This window comes from Chiloscyllium plagiosum, chromosome 2, assembly GCF_004010195.1.
Source record: "Chiloscyllium plagiosum isolate BGI_BamShark_2017 chromosome 2, ASM401019v2, whole genome shotgun sequence".
Lineage (NCBI taxonomy): Eukaryota > Metazoa > Chordata > Chondrichthyes > Orectolobiformes > Hemiscylliidae > Chiloscyllium > Chiloscyllium plagiosum.
In genome coordinates, this window is record NC_057711.1 from 64,786,245 (window position 1) to 64,809,124 (window position 22,880).

Sequence of the window (22,880 nt, forward strand, 5' to 3'; positions counted from 1 at the left end):
CCCGGGGTCTCTTGCACCTGTCTCCTCTCTGCCTTCCTCATCGTCTGCTCTCTTCTGCTCTCTTCTGGTATGGTCGGTGTAATAACCTTGCTGAAGGTCTTGTCCAGAAAGATCTCGTTTTCTCGGATGAGCCTAAGGTCCTCGAGTTCTTTCATCAGTGCTGCAATATGCTCGGTCAGTAGCTGAATGTGCACACACTTTCCACACTTATTTGAGCCAGACACACCAGAGTCATTGACCTTCCACATCAAGCACGTAGCGCACTGAACCAGGTTGGAAGTCATGTCTTCACCCTCTTCAACTGTGGCATAATCACTTCATTCAACCTCCTTGTCAAAGACTCCTGAGCTAAAGCCTTACTCTTCACTCCACAGGAGCTTCCTTGGACCCTCTTTTTAGGGCAAGTCTGTGGACTTTTAATTTAGATTAGAGGAGGAGGGTGGGAGGGAGGCCCTACTTTGTAGGACCTGGGGTTTAGAACACATCCACTCAAATAACAATCACTTACCTTCCCAACTAGCTCTGTGCTCCGACTTCACTTCCGCCCAGCACCTGCCCTTCTCTGCTGCAAAAAGACCGTTGGCGTCGAGGTAAGTTCTTGAATAACAATCACTTACCTTCCCAACTGGCTTTGCGCTCCGACTCCACTTCTGTCCAGCACCCGCCGTTCTCTGCTGCAAAAAGCAGAGAATGACCTGTATTATCCATAACACTTAAATCTACTGAAGTTAATGCTAAAAGGAGTACTGGCTGAACTTTAAGCAAGTTCCATGAATTTGAGAAAACAAAATATTGCATTTTTACAAGGAAGCCTTACCTGTCAGGGGATACATGTTAGAAATCTAGGTGTAATCATCAGAATGCTACCACAAAATAACAAGTTAATTTTATAGAATTTGAAAATGAACAACTGAAAAAAATGAAAATATTTCACATTGTTCTCTTTCAGAATTCCAAGTTATGCTAGACGCCATATTTACTGCGAGGCCATTAAAGCTGGCAGTGAAAAAGAATGGAACTTTGCATGGTCACTTTACCAGAATTCATCACAAGATGATGAAGTATTACTGTTTGCTATGGGATGTAGTCGAGAACCATGGATTCTATCCAGGTATTAGCTTTCCAGCGTATAGCAATGGAACAGCCTGTGTGATTTCTTAACATAATTAAATTTGAAAAAGTTTGGATGTTTCTTCCTTGTGCAAATCTTTGGAGAATTGTAATAATTTGCCTTTGTCACTTTCCAGTATCATTGGAGTGGATAATATGCTCCTTGCTGGTGGATTTGCTGGGAAGAGCCTACCTGCCGCCTCTATAATTCTATATTGGATTGTGCAGCCATAAGAACCTGCCCACCCTTGAGCCAATTGAAGATCTTAACTGAGCAATTAATGATTAATTAAGTGCCTCATCCCACTGCTACAAATATTTTACATGCTGTATGAGAAGCCTAGAAACATTTGCTATAACATTGGACATGTCATAAAAGGAAAACTTCTTTCAGAGCCGACTGGGAGATGTTACATGATGAGAACTACTGGGGACAGAAGCATGTTTCCCTTCAACTTTCAGCTAAAGTGGGAGCACCAGGAACATAGTATCCCCTGTATCCAGCCCCATTAAATCCAACTCCTTTTGAGGCAATAGTGACCTTATTTCAAAAGTTATATCTCATAATGTTTTTTTTTAAATCCCATTATCAATTCACGTAACCATTCTCTTAGCCTTGTTTATTGAGTAATCCTTTATGATGGCAGTATGGACACAATCAACTTAATTACTCCATTTTTAATCAGACCCTGAATCAATCTCAACTCAGGAAGGAATGTATTATGGACCCAGCACCCCCCCCCCCCCAAAACATTTCAAGAAAGTAGCCCAGACCCTAACTCTGTTTGTTGTTTTATCTGCAAGTGGATATTCCAGGAGTGATTGGGCTAGCCCAACCACTTAGTTTTAAACCAAACAGAATTCATGTGCAAGATTACTGAATGAAACACAAACAAAAGATAGCTCGATATAAAATAACCTAAACTATCTGAAAACCCAACAGGTTATCCCAACTTAATGATGCTGTTCCAAATTCCTGCAACAATCCCCATAAACACACCTTGACAAAAAAAGGTAAAATCAAACACAGGGTCCTATGGGAGAGAGAAAGATGGCAGCATGGAACACCCTCTTCCATGTAGCTGTTTCTTGGATCAGCAGCCTCAAACTGACTGACAACTTTCAGTAAACAGCCAGACTGCTAAAGACCAGACCAGATCAAACAAAACCAGAGAAAAGTTGAGCTGGGAGAACTGGCCATCACCTTTCATTTTTCAATTTTTTTTAAACTAGAAAGCCTTTTGTCTGAGGCACTATCTATTAGCTATAATCAAACTGGCCCTAAAGCCCTTCAATCCTAGACTTTTCAGAATCACTGCTTTTACAACCTCTCTGAAAAAATAAGCCAAGAGCAGCATAATCTTGTTAAAAGGGCAGCATTGTCACAAATGATAGAACATGAATAAATATTCTGAAGACGGTCACTGCACCAAAAATGTTAAGTCTGCTTTCTCTCTACAGATGGTACCATACCTGTTGAGTTTCTCCAGAAATTTCTGTCTTTGTTTATGAATTCATGTGTCATAGGCATGTGGCAATTGCCCATTAGCTAATTGTCCAGGGAACCAGGTGTTTCATGCTAATCTTTGTTCATTGGCTTTGAGCACAATGATAGCATCTATGAAAATAATGTGACTTTGAAAAGTTACAAATCGGAAATTGCTGGAAAACTCAGCAGGTCTGGCAGCATCTGTGCAGAGAAAGCTTCTAAAAATGTCATCAGTCAACTTCTGTGGCAGCCACTTGTTAACAATTGCAAAGAGGCATACTATTTAATTTTAATTGCTTTTTCTAAGGCAAAAGTACAGTCTTGAGAAACATCTTAGCGTTGCAATAGTAGCAAGTACATAAATACAGAGGAACCTTGATTATCCAAATGAGATGGGTGGGCAGTATTTCGATCGGATAATTGTTTATTCAGGTAACTGATTTAATGCCTTTCTTCTGGGACTCTGAAGTTTCTTTGTTCCTCACTGTGCCTGCCTTGTTCCCTCTCTCTGTCTCAGGGTTTGTTTCTGAGCAGACTCTCTTGTGTATAAGGGGCTTGCAGCATTGCCGAAGCCTCCCATACCTCCCCACCCCCATCAGTTCAATGGGATTGACACAGTGAGCACTTTTTAATACCGCTCCCTGTTCAGAAAACTAGGCAGCAGCACACCACGCAAGTGCCCCCGCTCCCCCATCTGGCCCCACCCAGCTCCTGCCCACCCATCCGCCCCCATCCCGCCCCAATCCCCTGTCCGCCCAGCTGCCTTGCTCTCCGTCTGCCCTGACCCCACGCCACCTCATCAACCCCAAGTCCGCCTTACCCCCACAAAACCCCTCCCCACCATCGGGGCAGCCAGACTGCTGCTGCCTTTCGGGGGAGTCTCAAAATAGCACACACAAACACACACACACATGCAGCCACACCCACAACTTTTTACTGCAACCTTTTGACAAGTTCCACCTTTGCCCTGTACAGGACCAATGTTGGAGAGATTATCTGGGGAAGGGGGAGAGGTTTTACGGTACACCCCTGTGTAGAACTCCAGGGCAAGTGTGGGGAGAGAGAGAGAGAGAGAGGGCGGGCGGTCAGTCATTTGGAGATGTTGCTGAAAATGTGTTGCTGGAAAAGCGCAGCAGATCAGGCAGCATCCAGGGAACAGGAGAATCGACGTTTCGGGCATAAGCCCTTCTTCAGGAATGAGGAAAGTTTGTCCAGCAGGCTAAGATAAGAGGTAGGGAGGAGGGACTTGGGGGAGGGGCGTCGGAAATGTGATAGGTGGAAAGAGGTCAAGGTGAGGGTGATGAGTCAGACTGGGGTGGGGGCGGAGAGGTCAGGAAGAAGATTGCAGGTTAGGAAGGCGGTGCTGAGTTCAATGGATTTGACTGAGACAAGGTGGGGGGAGGGGAAATGAGGAAACTGGTGAAATCCGAGTTCATCCCTTGTGGTTGGAGGGTTCCTAGCGAAAGATGAGGCGCTCTTCCTCCAACCATCGTGTTGTTGTGGTCTGGCGATGGAGGAGTCCAAAGACCTGCATATCCTTGGTGGATTGGGAGGGGGAGTTGAAGTGTTAAGCCACAGGGTGGTTGGGTTGGTTGGTCCGGGTGTCCCAGAGGTGTTCTCTGAAGCACTCCGCAAGTAGGCCATTTGGAGATGTTGTCTGGACTCCCATCGATATCCAGGACTGTTCTTGGCAGCATTTCAGGAAGCCAAGTTCATTTTTAATCACTGTAAACAAAAGACGTGATCAGTGTTGGAAACACCTCTTTGATGTAATATTTCTATCGGGACCTCGAGATCTCCTTCAGATAATCTAAAATTCGGATTATTGATATTCTGATAATCGCGGTTCCTCTGTCTATGTAAAAGATAGAATTTTTGGCAGGTAACTTCATTGTGTAGTAGAAGTTACAAATGTCTGTCAAACATTTGTCCAATCTTCAATTCATACTCTAACTTAGTTTGGTTTTGCATCAATTATAAAGATTTACAATGTTATCCCAAATTAATATAAATGTATAATTATACACATACTTGGTAAAATTAATAAGTAGTCTTGTGATTCCCAATATTCTGGAAGTAAGTTACTCTAAATGTAACTCAACATGACAGGTTGATTCTGATATAACTGCCTAGTGTTCCATGACAGCATATACAGAGGATTCAATTATGTGGCGAGTAATTATCTATTGAATCTGTCAGCAATAATGGTATCACAAAAGAAAATCATCAAGAGAACTATACAGTTCTTCAACTAAGTTACATCAGTCTCTGTGCTTTCAAAAAAAGACAGACAAAAATACTCAAGCATGTGGGAGAGATCAAAGTGTAGTTGCAAGACAGCCCATGTACAGAAGATGGAGCACAACTCATTTTGGTAACAGAGTCTATCAAGGTCAAAGCAGCAGAACACTGAAGAAAGGGAGAAATGTCATAAAAAAAAACAGGAGCCATAAAGACTTGCAAATTACTTGGTTTCAGTAAGGACAGAGAAGATGGTAAAAGAGTGGGGGTGTGGCATTGTTGGTCAAGGACAGTATTACAGTTGCAGAAAGGATGTTTGGGGACTCGTCAACTGAGGTAGTATGGGCTGAGGTTAGAACCAGGAAAAGAGAGGTCACCCTGTTGGGAGTTTTCTATAGACCTGCAAATAGTTCCAGAGATGTAGAGGAAAGGATAGCAAAGATGAATCTCGATAGGAGAGAGAGAGAGACAGGATAGTTGTCATGGGGGACTTGAGGGATTGAGGTTCACAAGGAAGAGGTATTAGAAATCCTGCAGAGTGTGAAAATAGATAAGTCCCCTGGGCCGGATGGGATTTATCCTAGGATCCTCTGGGAAGCCAGGGAGGAAATTGCCGAGCTTTTGGCATTGATCTTTAAATCATCATTGTCTGCAGGAATAGTGCCAGAAGACTGGAGGATAGCAAATGTGATTCCCCTGTTCAAGAAGGGGTGTAGAGACAACCCAGGTAATTATAGACCAGTGAGCCTTACTTCAGTTGTTGGTAAAGTGTTGGAAAAATCTATAAGAGTTAGGATTTATAATCATCTAGAAAATAATAATTTGATTAGGGATAGTCAGCATGGTTTTGTGAAGGGTAGGCGTGCCTCACAAACCTTATTGAGTTCTTTGAGAAGGTGACCAAACAGGTAGATGAGAGTAAACCAGTTGATGTGGTGTATATGGATTTCAGCAAGGCATTCGATAAGGTTCCCCACAGTAGGCTATTGTACAAAACGCGGAGAAATGGGATTGTGGGAGATGTAGCAGTTTGGATCAGTAATTGGCTTGCTGAAAGAAGGCAGAGGGTGGTGGTTGATGGGAAATGTTTTTCCTGGAGCCTAGTTACCAGTGGTGTACTGTAAGAGTCGGTGTTGGGTCCACTGCTGTTCGTCATTTTTATAAACGACCTGGATGAGGGTTTGGAAGGGTGGGTTAGTAAATTTGCAGACGACACTAAGGTCAGTGGAGTTGTGGATAGTGATGAAGAATGTTGTAGGTTACAGAGAGACATAGATAAGCTGCAGGGCTGGGCTGAGAGGTGGCAAATGGAGTTTAATGCGGACAAATGTGAGGTGATTCACTTTGGTCGGAGTAACCAGAATGCAAAGTACTGGGCTAATGGTAAGATTCTTGGTAGTGTAGATGAGCAGAGAGATCTCGGTATTCAGGTACACAGATTCTTGAAAGTTGCCACCCAGGTTGACAGGGCTGTTAAGAAGGCATACTGTGTTTTAGCTTTTATTAATAGAGGGATCGAGTTCTGGAACCATGAGGTTATGCTACAGCTGTACAAAACTCTGGTGCGGCCGCACTTGGAGTATTGTGTACAGTTCTGGTCACCGCATTATAAGAAGGATGTGAAAGCTTTGGAAAGGGTGCAGAGGAGATTTATTAGAATGTTGCCTGGTATGGAGGGACGGTCTTACGAGGAAAGACTTGAGGCTGTTTTCGTTAGAGAAAAGAAGGTTGAGAGGTGACTTAATAGAGACATATAAAATAATCAGAGGGTTAGATAGGGTGGACAGGGAAAGCCTTTTTCCAAGTATGGTGACGGTGAGCATGAGGGGGCATAGCTTTAAATTGAGGGGTGACAGATATAGGACAGATGTCAGAGGTAGTTTCTTTACTCAGAGAGTAATAAGGGTATGGAATGCTTTGCCTGCAACGGTAGTAGGTTCGCCAACTTTAAGTACATTTAAGTCGTCATTGGACAAGCATATGGATGTACATGGAATAGTGTAGGTTAGATGGGCTTCAGATTGGTATGACAGGTCGGCGCAACATCGAGGGCCAAAGGGCCTGTACTGCGCTGTAATGTTCTATGTTCTATGTTCTAAATTGTTTATTTGAAAAATTTGAAAAGCATTGAGGTTGGGAAGGGTAAAGAACGTAATCTGGGTGGGGACTTCAATATCCATCGCCAAGAATTTCTCACCTTTACAGACTGAGCTTGCTGGGTCCTAAAGGGCATTTCTGCCACACTGGGCTTGTGGCAGGTATCAAGGGTGGGATGGTCTCGTGGTATTATCACTGAACTGTTAATCCAGAGATCCAGATAACATTCTGGGGATCCGGGTTTGAATCCTGCCACAGCAGATGGTGGATTTGAATTCAATTAATATCTGGAATTATGATTTGGAGATGCCGGTGTTGGACTGGGGTGTACAAAGTTAAAAATCACACGACACCAGGTTATAGTCCAACAGGTTTAATTGGAAGCACACTAGCTTTTGGAGCAACACTCCTTCATCGGGTGATAGTGGAGGGCTCGATCGTAACACAGAATTTATAGCAAACATTTACAGTGTGATGTAACTGAAATTATACATTGAAAAATTGATTGTCTGTTAAGCCTTTCATCTGTTAGAATACAGTGATGGTTTCACTTCTTTCATGTGTAAATCACAAAACCTTTTTTTAAATAAGTTGCATTCTCAGGTTAGCGGTTAACAATGGTGATAGCTAGACAATATGTTGAAGGTGTTGGCCTCCTGTGTTCTCTGTCTATGCCATGATGTTTAGATTGATTCTAATCTAAAAAGTGAGATAACGGAGTTTTACATAAATTCATGCAGTTTTTGAGCTCAGAGTTCTACACGAATGCATACAGTTTTTGAGCAAAGTACAATGTAACTCTGCAAGTACAAATTCACCCCACAACATATATGTGTTATAATATGGTATATAATATGGTGAGTGTGAGAAAGTGTATGTGTGTGTATGTGTGTAGTGAGTGCAGAGTGTCTTAAGTCTGTGAGGGGGTGCATGTGTGAGTGTGGGAGTGTGTGTGCCTGTAAGGGTGTGTGTGGATGACTGTGTGTGCGTCTGTGTGTATGTGTGTCCGTGTGTATGTGTGTGTATAGGAGTGCCTGTGTGTGTGAGAGTGTGTGTGTGTGTGTAGGAGTATCTGTGTGTGTGTGTGTAGTGCAATGGTGGTCACCTGTAATGTGACATGAACCCAAGGTCCCGGTTGAGGCCCTCCCTATGGGTACGGAACTTAGCTATCAGCCTCTGCTCGGCCACTTTTCTCTGCTGCCTGTCCCGAAGTACACCTTGGAGGATGGTCACCCGAAGATCCGAGGCTGAATGTCCTGGACCACTGAAGTGTTCCTCAACTGGGAGGGAACCCTCCTGTCTTTTGATTGTTGTGTGGTGCCCATTCATCCGTTGTCATAGCCTTTGCTCAGTTTCCCCAATGTACCATGCCTCAGGGCATCCTTGCCTGCAACGTATAAGATAGACAACGTTGGCTGAGTCACATGAGTACCTGCCATGTACAAAGTGGGAGGTCTCCCCACGCGTAATGGTGGTATCTATGTCCACACGCTGACACGTCATGCAGCGTCTACCGTGACATACATTCTGTGTTAGGATTGAGCCCTCCACTATCACCTGATGAAAGAGCGTTGCTCCTAAAGCTAGTGTGCTTCCAATTAAACCTGTTGGACTATAACCTGGTGTTGTGTGATTTTTATCTGGAATTAAGAGTCCATTGATGACCAATTGTTGGAAAAAGCCCATCTGGCTGTCCTTTAGGGAAGGAAACTGCCATCCTTACTTGGTCTGACCTACATGTGATTCCAGACCTCCAGAAATGTGGTTGACTTTTAATTGCCTTCGGGACAGTTAGGGATGGGCAATAAATGCTATCTAGCCAGAGATTCCAACATCCCATGAGTGAATAAAAAAAAGCAACAAAAGAGAGCAAAAAGTCTACTCACAGATGTATCTGTCTATGACGTCATCAGTAGGATTGACCATCCCACTATCTTGTTGAGTTATAGTCCAGTCTTCGAATTGACGATACCCTCCGTTGTGTGCACCATCACAATGCTAAATGAGATCAGATCTACCATCTCAAAAATGAAAATTTATGAGGTGCTAAAATAGAAGTTGATAGAAAACTCAGCAGTTCTGAGGAAGGGTCATTGAACTCTAAATTTAACTTTGACTTCTCTTCACAGATGCTGCCAGAACTGAGCTTTTCTAGCAACTTCTATTTTTGTTTCTGATTTACAGCTTGGCAGTTCTTTCAGTTTTTATTTATGAGGTACTGTTAGCCATCAGCACTGTAACAGAACTGTATTGAACCACAATCTGTAACATTATGGTCGAAATGTTCCCCACTTTGCTATTACCATCAAGCCAAGAGATCAACACTGTTTCAATCAAGAATACAGGAGGTCATGCCAGGTGCAGCACCAGGGCATGGAATAGGTATGACTAAATGAGTCCATAGTCAGCATATCAGATCTAAGCACTGCAGTCCTATACATCCAATCATAAATGATGATGGACAATTAAACAACTAACAGAAGATAGAGGGTCCATAAATATCCCCATCCTCAACAATGAGACAACCCAACACATAGAACATAGAACATTACAGCACAGTACAAGTCCTTCGGTTCTTGATGTTGTGCTTACCTGTGAAACACATCTGAATCCCATCTAACCTACACTGTTCCATTATCATCCATATATTTAGTTGAAAATGTGTTGCTGGAAAAGCGCAGCAGGTCAGGCAGCATCCAGGGAACAGGAGAATCGACGTTTCGGGCATAAGCCCTTCTTCAGGACAAAGAAGAAATATTTGCAACACCAAATAGCAAGATGTGCTGAGTCAATGTTCTAGTATAGACCCAGCCCTGGCATTTGCCCAATAATATGGCAAAAGGCCCAGTTATGTCTTGCCCACAAAATGCAGGAAAAATCCAATCCAGCCAATTGCCACTCTATTAACTGACTCTCAATCACCAGCAAAATGAAGTATGATGTCATCACAGCGTTATCAAGCAGTACCTGCAAAAGAATGTCATGCTCACTGACACTCAGCTTGCATTCCATCAGGGCCATTCGGCTCATGACCTCATGGTAGCCTTGATCCAAACATGAACAAAAGAGCTGAACTCCAGAAGAGGAATGAGAGTGACTGTCTTTGACATTAATACAACAAGTGGTCATGTATGGCATGAAAGAGTTCTAGCAAATGTTGGAGTCAAAAGAATTCAGGGATTGCTCTCTGCTGGTTGGAATCATACCTGGCACAAAGGAAGATGATTATAGTGGTTAGAGATCACTTATCTGAGCTCCAGGAATCTCTGCAGGAGTTTCTCGGGGTTGTGTCCATCATCAGCTGCTTCATCAATGACCTTTCATCCACCATAGGTCAGAAGTGGGGATGTTCACTTATGATTGCACAGTCTTCAGCACATTCATAAGAGTTCAGATACTGAAGCAGTCATGTCCATATGCAATAAGCAAGACAACATCCAGGCTTGGGCTGACAAGTAGCAAGTAACAGTCGTACCACACAAATGCTAGGTGATGACCATCTAAAGAATGGGAGAATCTAATTATTCCCTTTGAATTTCAACATCAACAAGACTCAAATGTCTTGACACCATTTAGGATAAAACAGCCTATTTGATTGGCAGTTCATCCACCAACTTCAATACTCACTCCCTCCACCTCCAATGCGCAGTGATAACTGTGCTTACCATCTCCAAGATGCGTAACAGCAACTCATTCAGGCTTCTCCGATAGCACCTTCCAAGTCCATGACCTCGATCACCTGAAGGAGAGGCAGTAGATGCATGCAAATGCTAACTCCTGCAAGTTCCCTCCAAGTCAGACATCATCCTGATTTGAAAATATATTGGTATTCCTTCACTGTTGCTGATCAAAATTCTGCCCTAACAGCACTTTTTATGTCCCTACACCCCAATTAATGCAGCAGTTCAAAAACACAGCTTACCACTATCTTCTCCAGGGCAAAACTGATCAATGCCCCTATCTTAATAACAAATTTTTAGAATTTTTTATGAATTGATATTTAAACTTATTTTGCATTATATTGTATTCCATAGAATTTTAATATTATCTTGACATATTTGGGAATTACTGGCCTTCAATATCAGTGAGTAAAGCCACAGGAAAAATATATCTTAAAGAGATTCTATAAACCTTTGAAATTTTGTAAATTTCCATAATGACAAGTTCGGTATTTGATTATTGTTCTACCTTTGTATGTGCCAGGATGGTGTCAGGGCCTTTACACAGCTGAAGTCATAAGTCACTTAATTGGAGTTAGACTTAGGTTTATTGTCACATGTACACAAGTACAGGGCACAAGAGTATAGTGAAAAGTGTACAATGTCACCACACACGGTGCCATCTTAGTGCAGAGACCAAGGTACAAAATCTTAGTTACAGAAGTGAGAAATAAAGAAATAAGTTAAAACACTCAGCACTACAGTTTTCTCAGCATAAAAGTAGGAAAGTAAAGAAATAAAGTTAAAATGTCAAACATTACAGTCCTTTCCTGAGCCACGGGCCTGCGAAAACTGGGCTTTCTCAAGAGAGCTCACTCTCCCCTGTGCTGGGTGTGCTTTCCCTCATGCTGGGCATGCTCTTCCTTGTGATGGGTTAAGACCCGCTAGGCATGATAGGCTTCAACCCCAATTGCTGCATCACTGCTGACCTCTGCTTAAGATTAGATTTGATTGCCTCACCAAGAATAGAAAACATAATTATCAATGTTACTTTATTTTCACAGATATTTACACTATACTCTGGGTGAGTTAATAGTCTCTGAGAAGCATTCATATACAGTTTATCAGTCAGTGGCAGAAAATCCAATTGGTTGGGCTTTAGCATGGAACTTCTTAAGAACAAACTGGAATAGTATTAATACTAAGTAAGTCAACAAGTTTTATCTGTCACTTGCTTTTGATTCATTTATACATAATTTTAACAAATGCAACTGAATTTTCCTATTTACAGATTGCATCAATTACTAACAGTCATCATTCACGTGTAAAAAATCTTCTTCAGAATTCTGTTTTCACATTGATTCAGCAGGAAAAAACTTCCAATTTTGGATTTGGCAATGCTTATTACTGTACTCTATTGACTCAATGGTGGATATTCACTGACAAGTGCAGAATTAGAATTTTGATATCAAAACTTAGAAATATAGATAGATGTGCAGCACCAGAGGAGGTCATTCAACCCATTGTGTTTCTGTCAGCCAAGAAAGATCTACCCAGCATAAACCAACTTTCTAGATCTTTGTCTGTAGACATATCGGCTATGGCACTTCAACTGCATATTCAGGAAAATTTAAATGCAATAAGGGGTTCGGCCTCTAGTCTCCTTTCAAGCAATAATCTCCAGACCACTAGCACTCAATGGGCAATAGAATTTCTCAAATCCCTCAAATTTTTCTGTCAGTTGCTTTAAATATATGTCACATCATACTTAAGGAATTTAAAGAGCTGAGAAGAAAGGGCTGCACACTGTTTCCAAGGGAATACATTCGTTAATCCTTTGGAGTCTTCACAGCTCTAACTTCGAAACATTGTGACATATTTCCATTTCTAACATTAACCAGCTTAGGTGCCTCTGAGAAAGCTTGTTCATGTAATGTTGAGTTGTCAACAAGTTTGTGCTAAACAGTCAAGACCAGTGGCCACTAAGTTAACTTTGTCCAAACTAGTTACATATAAAACTGACACAACAGTAGATTGAAATTTTCGCCCCTTGTGTCCAAAAGGGATGCAAATCCCCATCTTGATGGTGAACAGCTGATATCTACAGTAATTTAAATTACACTTTTTGAGTTCGGAGCATGTCCGAGAATGCTTCACACAAATGAATAATACAAAATGAGACAAATGACCAGTTTTGATTTAATGAAATTGCGTAAGAAGAAAACATGCTGGTCAAAGTTTCAGAAAGTCTCCCTGCACCCCTTCAAATAATGTATGGGAACTTTTCTGCCCATTTAGCAACATCTCAATGTCTGTTCCAGAATGCAGCACTTCCAGCAATACAATAATCCCTCAGTTTTACTTTGAAGCATGAGTCTACATTATGTATTAAAGTCCTGGGTGAGATTTGGAGACACAACTTTCTGATTCCAGTGCAAGAATATTACAAAGTGAGGCAAGATGAACTAATAATATTCTTTACATACAATCATCACTATATTTATATTTCAAATTACCTTTGTTCTTATTTTAGCTCTACTTATCACATTGAACTGATGACTTTACTTGATACAGTTAGTGAAGGGCTCCTAACTGATTTTGGATTACAAGAGGTATGAACATTTAGTATAAGCTTTGCAAATGTATATGCTGTCCTATTGCTACTATTGAATACTATATTTTAAGATAGCTTAAATGGCTCTTAAAAGAACAATTAATAACAAAGCCAAAATCTGACAGTTTTATTTAATTTATTCTTGTCACGTGTACCTAAGTGCAGTGAAAAGTTTTGTTTGCTTGCAGTACATGTGTATCATAGCATACAAGGACATACAGATTATAGGGTGTTTAGACAGAGTGACACATACAAGGAACGGCTAATAAGGAGGTGCACAAAGCAAGATCAACATTAAATTTCAAATTAGAGATGTCATACTGAAAATTGAGGTATGAACTCTCTAAACTGTGGAGAGTTCGCAAAGAGCCACCCAGTGTCGTCATCATCTTAAATCCAGTAAAATGTTAACCTAAGCATAACAAGATTGTGTAGTATGGGAGGGGGCTACAGATGGAGGGAGGGATGGACCTCTTAATGAATTTAAACATGAGGATGTATTTATTACTCAGAGAGTGGTAAGGGTATGGACTACCCTGGAGGAGAAAGTGAGGACTGCAGATGCTGTAGATCAGAGCTAAAAATGTGTTGCTGGAAAAACGCAGCAGGTCAGGCAGCATCCAGGGAACAGGAGAATCGACGTTTCGGGCATAGGCCTTTCTTCAGGAAGAAGGGCCTATGCCCGAAACGTCGGTTCTCCTGTTCCCTGGATGCTGCCTGACCTGCTGCGCTTTTCCAGCAACACATTTTCAGCTATGGACTACCCTGCCTGCCAATGTAGTTAACTCAGCCACATTAGGGAGATTTAAACAATCCTTGGATAAGCACATGGATGATGATGGGATAGTGTAGGGGGATGGGCTTAAATTGGTTCACAGGTCAGTGCAACATCGAGGGCTGAAGGGCCTGTTCTGCGCTGTATTATTCTGTGTTCCCTCTGTTCCCTAATGGGAAACAAGTCGGCAAAAATACAGGTGTTGAGCAACTGGGACAATCCTGCAGAAGAACCAAGCAATGCAGTTTTAGAGGATCAAACATTTTACAGAGAGAGTGGTGGATGGGAGATGACCAGAAGAGTAGTACAATAGATATATTTGAAGGTGAGATAGTCTTGGAGTGAGGGTTTCAGGAACAGAAGAATAGACTGGGCAGATCCCTTAAGGTAGGAAAACCATTGTCTTTGCCAAGATGGCCCAGTGTATGGCAGGGGGGAAAAGTCCACTTCATACCAACTAACGTATATTTTCTCAAGAAATCCAAAACAAAACAGTAATCATTAATATTCTATTATTTGTACAATATCTCTATGGCTATTATTCTTAAATTCGTATTTTTCTTTTATAGTTTGAATTATTCCTGAACAGTACCGCTGAAGAAGAAGAATGGGCACATACCGTTCAACAGCTCATCATTGGCTCACGGGATCTTTTGAACTGGAATAAGAAAATTCATACTGAAGTTCACAATTGGTTGAGTGAACACATACCTGCAAACTGAATCAGTACTAAAATTCAGGAACATGTTAAAGGTCCATAGAGTCAAAACAAGACTATTGTTTTCTCATGAATCAATCCTAAGTACCTAATTTGTAATATGTCCTTCATGTTTTCTTTCTCCAAAAGTCTGTTTAACTCACTTGTACTGATGGCTTCAATCACCTTTCATGTTAGGTTATTGCACAATTCTAGTGTTAGTTGAGAGTAGAAGATGCGCTTAACTTTTCTTCCAGATATAAAAGCTAAATTTTAACACGTTCACCAACATATACAACTTCACTTTAATAAACAAAAACAAATCTGGCTAGAACGTTATTTGGCAAGATGTTACTGGCCCTGGAGAGGTAAGAATAGAGATGGTTTGGGGATGGTTTTGTACATGGAATGTGGCTGCATTAGGTCAGCTTCTCGATGTCTTCCCAACTTCAACCAATGTCACCAGGTGCAGACTGCAGGAAGCATCAGTAGTTGACAGATCACTGGCAGTTGATTCAAGTTGTTGAACAACCAACTGACAACCATTTTGCTGAATTTTCCAACTGCTTGGAGCTATCTGTGCAGCAGTTGGGGAATTTGAGGAAGTTATCAGACATGGAAGAGGAGTGTTCATGGGGCCAATGTGGCAGTTTTGTGATCACAACAAAGGCTCTCCATTCAAGGTATATACTATCAAAGGCTAAACTTAATGGAGATGCCTGAGTACAAATGCCATATGCTGGAGGGGTTGATGCCAATGGGAAGTGATGGACATCCAGCGCCTGTAGCTTTAAAGATGATGTACTCAAAAGATATTGCTTGTGATTCATTCCTGATACCATGTGAGTTCCCTCAATTAGTATCCCTTTGCTGCAAAAAGGCTATATGCTGTACGGGCTGGCCTATATATCCGGTTCACAATCAATAGGGCCAGTCAAGCTTAGGCAGTAGTTGCTTTGGGGCCTTGGCTAAATTTCCTCACATGCAACAAGTCATTGACTGTATGCATATGCCCATCAAAGCTGCCTCAGAATCTGTGAACAGGAAAGTGTTCCAATCCCTCAAAGGATTTGTGACCATTGTGGCAGATTATGCATGTTCCAAATGCGTCAGTTGTTCTGGTCACCATGCCTTTGTAGTGGATTCTAGGGGACAAGGATTATTCCCTGAAGTAATGGCTTCTGACCCCTGTGTACAACCCCAAAACAAGAGCAGAGGACATGTAGAACTTCTACTGTATGACTACAAGGGCCACCATCAAGTAGATCATTGGCCTTTTGAAGGGTTTAAATGCCTTTGTAGATGCGGAGGAGATACCTGATTCAACCACAAGGACATCCTGTACATTGTAGAACCTGGTACTCCACTGGGAGTAGGGCTAGGCACAGAGTGAGCCCCATCCTTACAAGAGGAGGGCAATAAGAATATGGGCCAACTGATGGGCCTGGCACATAGGTCAATGACATGCATAGCAGGGTGATTTATGACTCTCCAATCACCAGGCACTTCACATGGGGACAAGCGCAAGTGGCTCCCAAGCCAACCACTTCTCTCCCAGAGAAAGCCTGGCTGACCTTTCATCATAGACACTTAGCATCTCTCTGTAACACATAGTCCTATATGTGAGTCCTATCAACATAGACACTCATGACGCCCTTAATATTACATACCATCCAAATATTTGATTCCATATCTGGTCACTATAAACTGTTGTTTAAAATTAAAAACATAAGCCTTTATACATTGAATGTCAAGCTCTTTAACTCTCATTGAACATGAAGTGCTACTGCATTTCACAAATTATTCTCATCCAGTGAAATCACAAGTGCAAATTCCCCATCCAGTTATGCATTTACTCGCAATCATTTCTATGAGTATTACTGCTGCATCCAATGCAGATGTGAATGCTGCCTGCTGCCTTTCTTGCTCCACTGCGTTAGTTAGCAATAGTTTATAACTTCAGGGGCCTGACACATTACAGTTCGCCTGTACCATGTCAGTCATCTTACAACATCCTCTTCACTATTTAGACAGCTACCTCCAAGTATGCTTTCTGGATGAGACAAGCTGCTTTCTCTTCTCAACTCAGGACCTGAATATTAGAGTGACCCCAAAAGTTGAAAACCCAATTTCTTTACTGTCACACAGAACTTTTTTTGCTGCTCACCCATATTAACATTATCTCTGATTAAAGGAGCAGGACTATACACAGTATCTTAGATGTGTTGATCAACGCCTTAAATTGCAACAAAATTACCTCTTTTAATTGTGTAATGTCCAGAGCCTTGCCATTTTATCTGCAGTTGTGCACTCTACTTATTGTTTCTTAGATTTAGAAATCCAAAGCACTTTTTCTCGACAGCACTCTCCATTTCACACACATCTTTAGATTCTTGGTCTTCTGTAAAACAAGTCAAAATGTAATTGGATCTACTAATTGGATGTACAGATTAAAATCATTCTGACTCAGACAAAAGCATTCCTTAATCCCATCATCTCATGTTCTCGACACCCCGAGGACTCTCTTCCCATTCCTACTTCAAGATTCCAAACCTACCTTTTCCGGCAAGGTCTAGCAGTTAGCCTCATGAGGTTGCCTGCAGTCCCAGTGTTGATAGCGATCCCAGTGGCAATACTGGGACTAGAGCTGCCAGCCAATCAGAGGTGGCACTGTTTCTCAAGTGAGTGATTGAAGCTCTGCCTGCAGCCAATTAAAGCACCATTCAGTGTTAAGTAGCTGCAAGACAGAAAGCATCAGTAGCGGCAAAGATCTGGTCTTCTCTGTTTTTTTTTAAATCCAATGTTCTATCCAACAATGTATATATTCCATGATTTATTGCCTTATAATTTAATCATCAATAATAGAACAGTGTTGAAAGCTTTCTGAAAATCTGAGTAAATGCTGTCAACATATTTATGTTGGCCACTGTGCCGTTAATTTCTTATAAAGATTCCAGCAGGTTAGATAAAGAATATCTCTGCTTTCAGAATCAATACCAAGTGTCCTTTATTAAATCGTACTTTTCCAAGTTTCCAGCATTCAGAGATTATATTTTTCTTTCTTCTCTTATTTTAATTGAAGAATTAAACAAATGCTGTCCACTTTATAAATGTATTTATTTGTTGCACTGCTTATTGGAAGAAACTATATTCTAGAAATAACAATATTAGTAAGTAAACACTTATTTTGACATGACCACAGAATTCCCACAAATCTCATCTATCAGGAGCTGGCAGCCTCTGTTTGGACAACAGCTCTTCATTATTTGACTGCACCCTGGGTGGCAGGAGCTGCTGCCTATACTCCACCCACCCAACACTCAGGATCAAAAATGGATCCAGTGCTTGCGTGAAATGGTGGGCAGAACGTTGCAAAAAAGCTACATTGGCAGCAAAGTCAGGGGGATGCCTCTCAGCAAATTCCCTCTCTCCCATCTCCATAGTGCTGCGTCCCTCGATCATGCACTGAGTGCCTTAGAATGGAAGACTCTCCAACATCCCCCAAAAACCTCCAAGCATCCTTGACTGTATTTAATTTCTGAATTCCCACTTAACGAGCATCGCACCCACCTTCCTGTTCAATTAAATGCTCAACCTGCCATCAGGCCCACCAAGAAGTTATTAAATTCCTTGTGGTTTGAAAACGATGTACCTTTTCCTGCTATTTACTTGTATGTTGTCTAGTTCCTTCACTGCTATTACTGAATCCCCTTGTTCCTAAAACTGGCAGAGCTTTGCATGTAACAAGTAGCCGAAGGATAATTTTAGCATTTGCCAACTGTATAAATGGGGAGTTATCAGATTGACCACTGTCATACACCTCTCCTGATTTATGTGCCCTTTGAAATCTAAACAGAAGAAAATTAAGATGTATAACAGGCAGCTGATCTATGTCACCTTGTTTACACATTCAACAAAAAAAAACTTACCTGTCTTATCAAAAATATTTCCGATCCATTACTTCTAATTTTCTGATCAGCTGTGTACCACTTGGGATATCTACCATGGTGTGAAGTCTCATAGAATCAGTTATGTTTTCCTCCTATTCCTGAAAAAATGAAAAAGTGTTGAATACCTTTCCCATTTGTTCAATCATTTTGTGTTTTGTTTACCAAATGTATAATGAAAATCATTATCTTGAGGTAAGTTTGATGCTTCATCTGCCAAGTTTCTTTCACTTGTTTTTGCATGGTTTTATAGTATACTTATACTGTATAATGTGTTGACAAGCACCAAGAAACATCTTTATTATATTTTCATAATCAAAGACACTGTTTCTTCTTGAAATTCTGTACAGGCAGTGATTTTAAAAGTATATTTATTTAGCACCCACAGTTTATACTGTTGATGAATGGTTTTCCAACCTTGGGAACCAATAATAGGTACAGTATCTATTGGAAAAAACTACTACAATTAAAATATTTAAAAAAAAAATCTTACAGATGAACTATTCAATTTATAAAGTGTCATTTTTGTGCACAAAAGAGCCAATGCTTATTTACAAAATAAAGCTAGGAAGATTGAATGGGTTACAGGAATAAATTCTGACAGTGAATGTAGTAAGTATTGTTATCAACTTTAGTACATAACGCATCTTTGTATTAGCTTTTCTATTTTAAGCTTGAATTTTCCTACAAGCATTTCTATTGCCCTTTTTGTAAACAGAATCTTGTACTCAGCCCAGCACATTCATTTTCAAATTCCAGTGAACTTCTCCGATGAAACCCATTCCCTTTGATCGGGTACAGCGCTGACCCTACTGTTCATTATCGGCTTATTAATGAAAATCCTGTTTTTGTTTTAGGATTATTGTTCTGTTTTTAAAACGCTGTCTGTCAGACTGTGGTTACTGCGAGATATATGTCAGTGAGAGCTCAGGGAAACAAATTTAAAAAAAATAATGTTGAAAATAGACAGAGGAAGTAATGGTGTTGAATATTACCTGTTCATCTCTAAGACTAAAGATCAGTACCAGAAAAATGATCTGGTGAAAGTTAGCAAGGCAACACAATAACTGCTCTCCCTTTTCTTTCCTGGGATACTCTGGGTGTTAATAGACTATACACCATTGGGCTGGTTTTAACTACAGCCTGTAGACTTGCAGTGTAGGAACTAAAAGTGCACATCCCACATATTCCCATCTAACTCTTCTCCTGGGCCCATTAAAATCTAATGGCTAGTTATTCCCTACACAGTGAGACTGGCAGTCAATCGATACCACAGGGAACAATACCCAAAGGTGGCTTGTCCTGAGACTTTCAGTGGAGTGAGGGACTGCCTGTTGATGCTAAGTCCCAGTGCAATGATGAACCAGTGGAGTCATCAGCAAGGCAGAAGAACAGTCAGCAGGACAAGATCTGGCAGAGTATCCAGGAGATATGGGCACCCAGGCAATGTCTGTGGAGGAGTCCATCCAAGCGATGAAATCTGTGATTCCTCACAGCATCTGTGAATACAGAAACAGAGTTAAAGCTTCAAGTAGAGTATAACTCTTGAAGACTACTTTTTCTTTTTATTGTGCAAAGCTAACAGACTACCAAACGGGCATAATGGAATTTTTTTGTCATTAAATTTATTAAATCAGAAAATTATGAAAACCCTGACCTTGAGGCTGAACTTTAGAAAATTATTTACAGTCAGATGATTAAACATTTAGGCAGAAATAAAGATTGGAAGGTTTGGAATAAAAGTTAATTTATTACCTTTATTTCTAAGCATATGATATGCAGTATGAGAGTCGCAAAGAATCACACAATGTGCAAGGTTAACTAAAATTAGAAAGAAAATGCAACTTCTGAAGAACTAGATTAGGGTATAGACAGCATGTCACACAAGTGGCCTTAAAGCCTGAACATCCCAGAGGCATGCACAACTGCCCAATGCCTCAGGCTACCTCAAAAGGAGGGATTATATGATTTTATATTCATATCACAAAAAGATAAGCACATAACTGGAAATTTATAGTAGATATTTGAGCCCAGATATTCCTGTTAAAATAATCATGAGGCTGAGCTGATTGACCTCCATTAATCAGAACTATTTTCCTTTGTGGTTGTTATGACTCAACCAGTGGAGACCTTTGCCCCTGACTTCCATTGACTTCAACTTTTCTAGGTGGCCTGAATGTCACAATCAGTCAAATGCTGTGTTGATCTCAAGGGTAGTCTTTCTCACCTCATCGCCAGAATTCAGACTTTTTGTCCACATTTGGACAAAGGCTGTAAAAAAGTCTGAAGGTGAGTGGTCTTGGCAGAAGCTATTCTGAGCATCAGGGAGCAGGCTATTACTCAGTAAGTGCCATTTGATAGCACAATCCATCTGTCCATCAACCATCAATTTTCTGATGGTTGAGATTAGACTAATATTGTGGTAATTATCTGGATTAAATTTATTCTGTTTTGTGTGCTCAGAAGTAACTGGGTAACTTTCCACATTGACAGCGAGATACCAGCTTTGCAGTTATACTGGAACAGCTTGGCTGGAAATATTTAGGCTTCTGGAGGACCAAGTTATCAGTATTACAGGATGTTATCAGGACCCTTAACCTACTCAGACCACACCCGATATGTACAGGCATTTCTAGATGTCTCAAGGATTGAATTGAAATGGCTGAACATGACATCTGTAATGCTGGGAAGACTGAGATGGATCATCCACAGTACCCCTGGCTGAGGGTGGTTGTGAATGCTTTAGTCTTGTCTTTGGCGCTCCACCAAGATCCACAACGGGGATATGCTTGCAGCCTCCTCTCCCAATAATTGTTTAATTCTCCAACAGCAATCATTATGACAGAATACTGATCAGATTCATTCAGATAGGTTTGAATGGTAGAAAACAGGTCAGCTTTTCTGAGAACAAACCCATGAAAACTGGTGGCCTGTTGAAGATAGTGAGGGTAGTGTTAAGAGGATGTAATTAGAATGGAGGAGAGTGTTCATGGTCTGAAGTTTTCAATTCAGTATTGAGTTCTGAAGGCTGTAAAATGCTTAAGCAGAAAATGAAATTCTGTTCCTTCAATTTGCTTTTGGCTTCTCTGGAATACTGCAGTAGAGTAGGGTAGAAATGTCAGCATGAAAGCAAATAATGATTGAAATTGTTCTCAGCCTACCAGTGTTATGCAAAGAAAGTTCACAGCATTAACTGGACAGTGGTATGTTGAACGTGCGGTGTAGCTACCAAACTGGTGACAGACAAAAGGATGCCTCTTGCACATCCCAGATTTTAATTGCTAGTCTATATCTTTAACTGTCTAGTCCTAAAAACTCTGAAATTTCTGCTCTGAGCCTATCTTTATATATATTATTATACGGCCATTAAAATTTGCCTCTATTATTAATCGTTTTGGTTACCAGTCCTAAAATCTCCCTATGTGACTCAATGTCAAACTTAGTTTGGTAACACTGCTGTACTATACCTTGGAAGGCATTATATAAATGCAATTTGTTGTGAGATTGTTGTCATTCCTGGGACTCTGTAGGCAGTGTGGGAGAAGTTTAGTGTCATAAGAGAACAACCTCAGGAAAGACCAAACTATCAATTTTAAAAGATGTGGATAATTCAGCAGGGAGCATTGGTGATTTGGTGATCGAACTGAACTGACTTGCGAAATATTACCTCAGAAAGATCAGTTGCTTTTTTTCTCTAATTGTTTCTGCAACTTTGAAACTTTCCCGAAGGTTCATTTACAGCATAGAAAAAATCTATTCAACCTATCAAGTCAAAAGTGCAACATCCAAACAGAAATTTGAATTCTTGATTTTCTGAATCGTGATCCCCTACTGACTGAGCTATCAAGGTTAAATTGAACTGAAATTTTCTTTGAATTTCTTCAAGATATTCCTCGATTGTTATTAGCATATACTCATCTTCTTTCTGAAATCTCCAGTTAAACACTGCTCTTTACCAGTGAGAACCTACAGACTCTAAGTAACAGGTCACTTGCCAAATCCAATTGTCCAGGAATACCTTCACAAAGAATCAACTCTGTCACTCTGAGTTTAACCAATTGTCCTTCCAGGAACTCAAGAGTTGGAAATAAATCAATCAATATCCAAGAAAACAGGCTTACAGAAATCGTCTCTGTAACAGATAGAACCAAATGCCAATGTTTGTCTCCTTGATATATTACTGCACAGAACCAAACTGCTATGTGAATATATTTTAAAAATTATGAATAAAGTATATTATGAAATAAAAAA

At 40.7% G+C, this 22,880-nt stretch overlaps 1 protein-coding gene across 2 annotated transcripts in view; it reads left to right on the forward strand.

Moving 5' to 3' along the window:
* The window catches only part of LOC122560501 (aminopeptidase Q-like), a 157,776-nt gene extending 134,896 nt beyond the window's left edge, over positions 1–22,880 (forward strand). The window contains exons 17-20 of one of the 2 annotated variants that reach the window (XM_043711168.1): positions 950–1,111; positions 11,661–11,801; positions 13,130–13,208; positions 14,555–22,880. In XM_043711168.1, the coding sequence (XP_043567103.1) occupies positions 950–1,111; positions 11,661–11,801; positions 13,130–13,208; positions 14,555–14,707 (535 nt within the window). In that variant the 3' untranslated portion in view covers positions 14,708–22,880. Of the gene's footprint in view, positions 1–949; positions 1,112–1,247; positions 1,439–11,660; positions 11,802–13,129; positions 13,209–14,554 lie in introns of those variants that run through there. The other variant, XM_043711175.1, reaches the window with a different exon arrangement.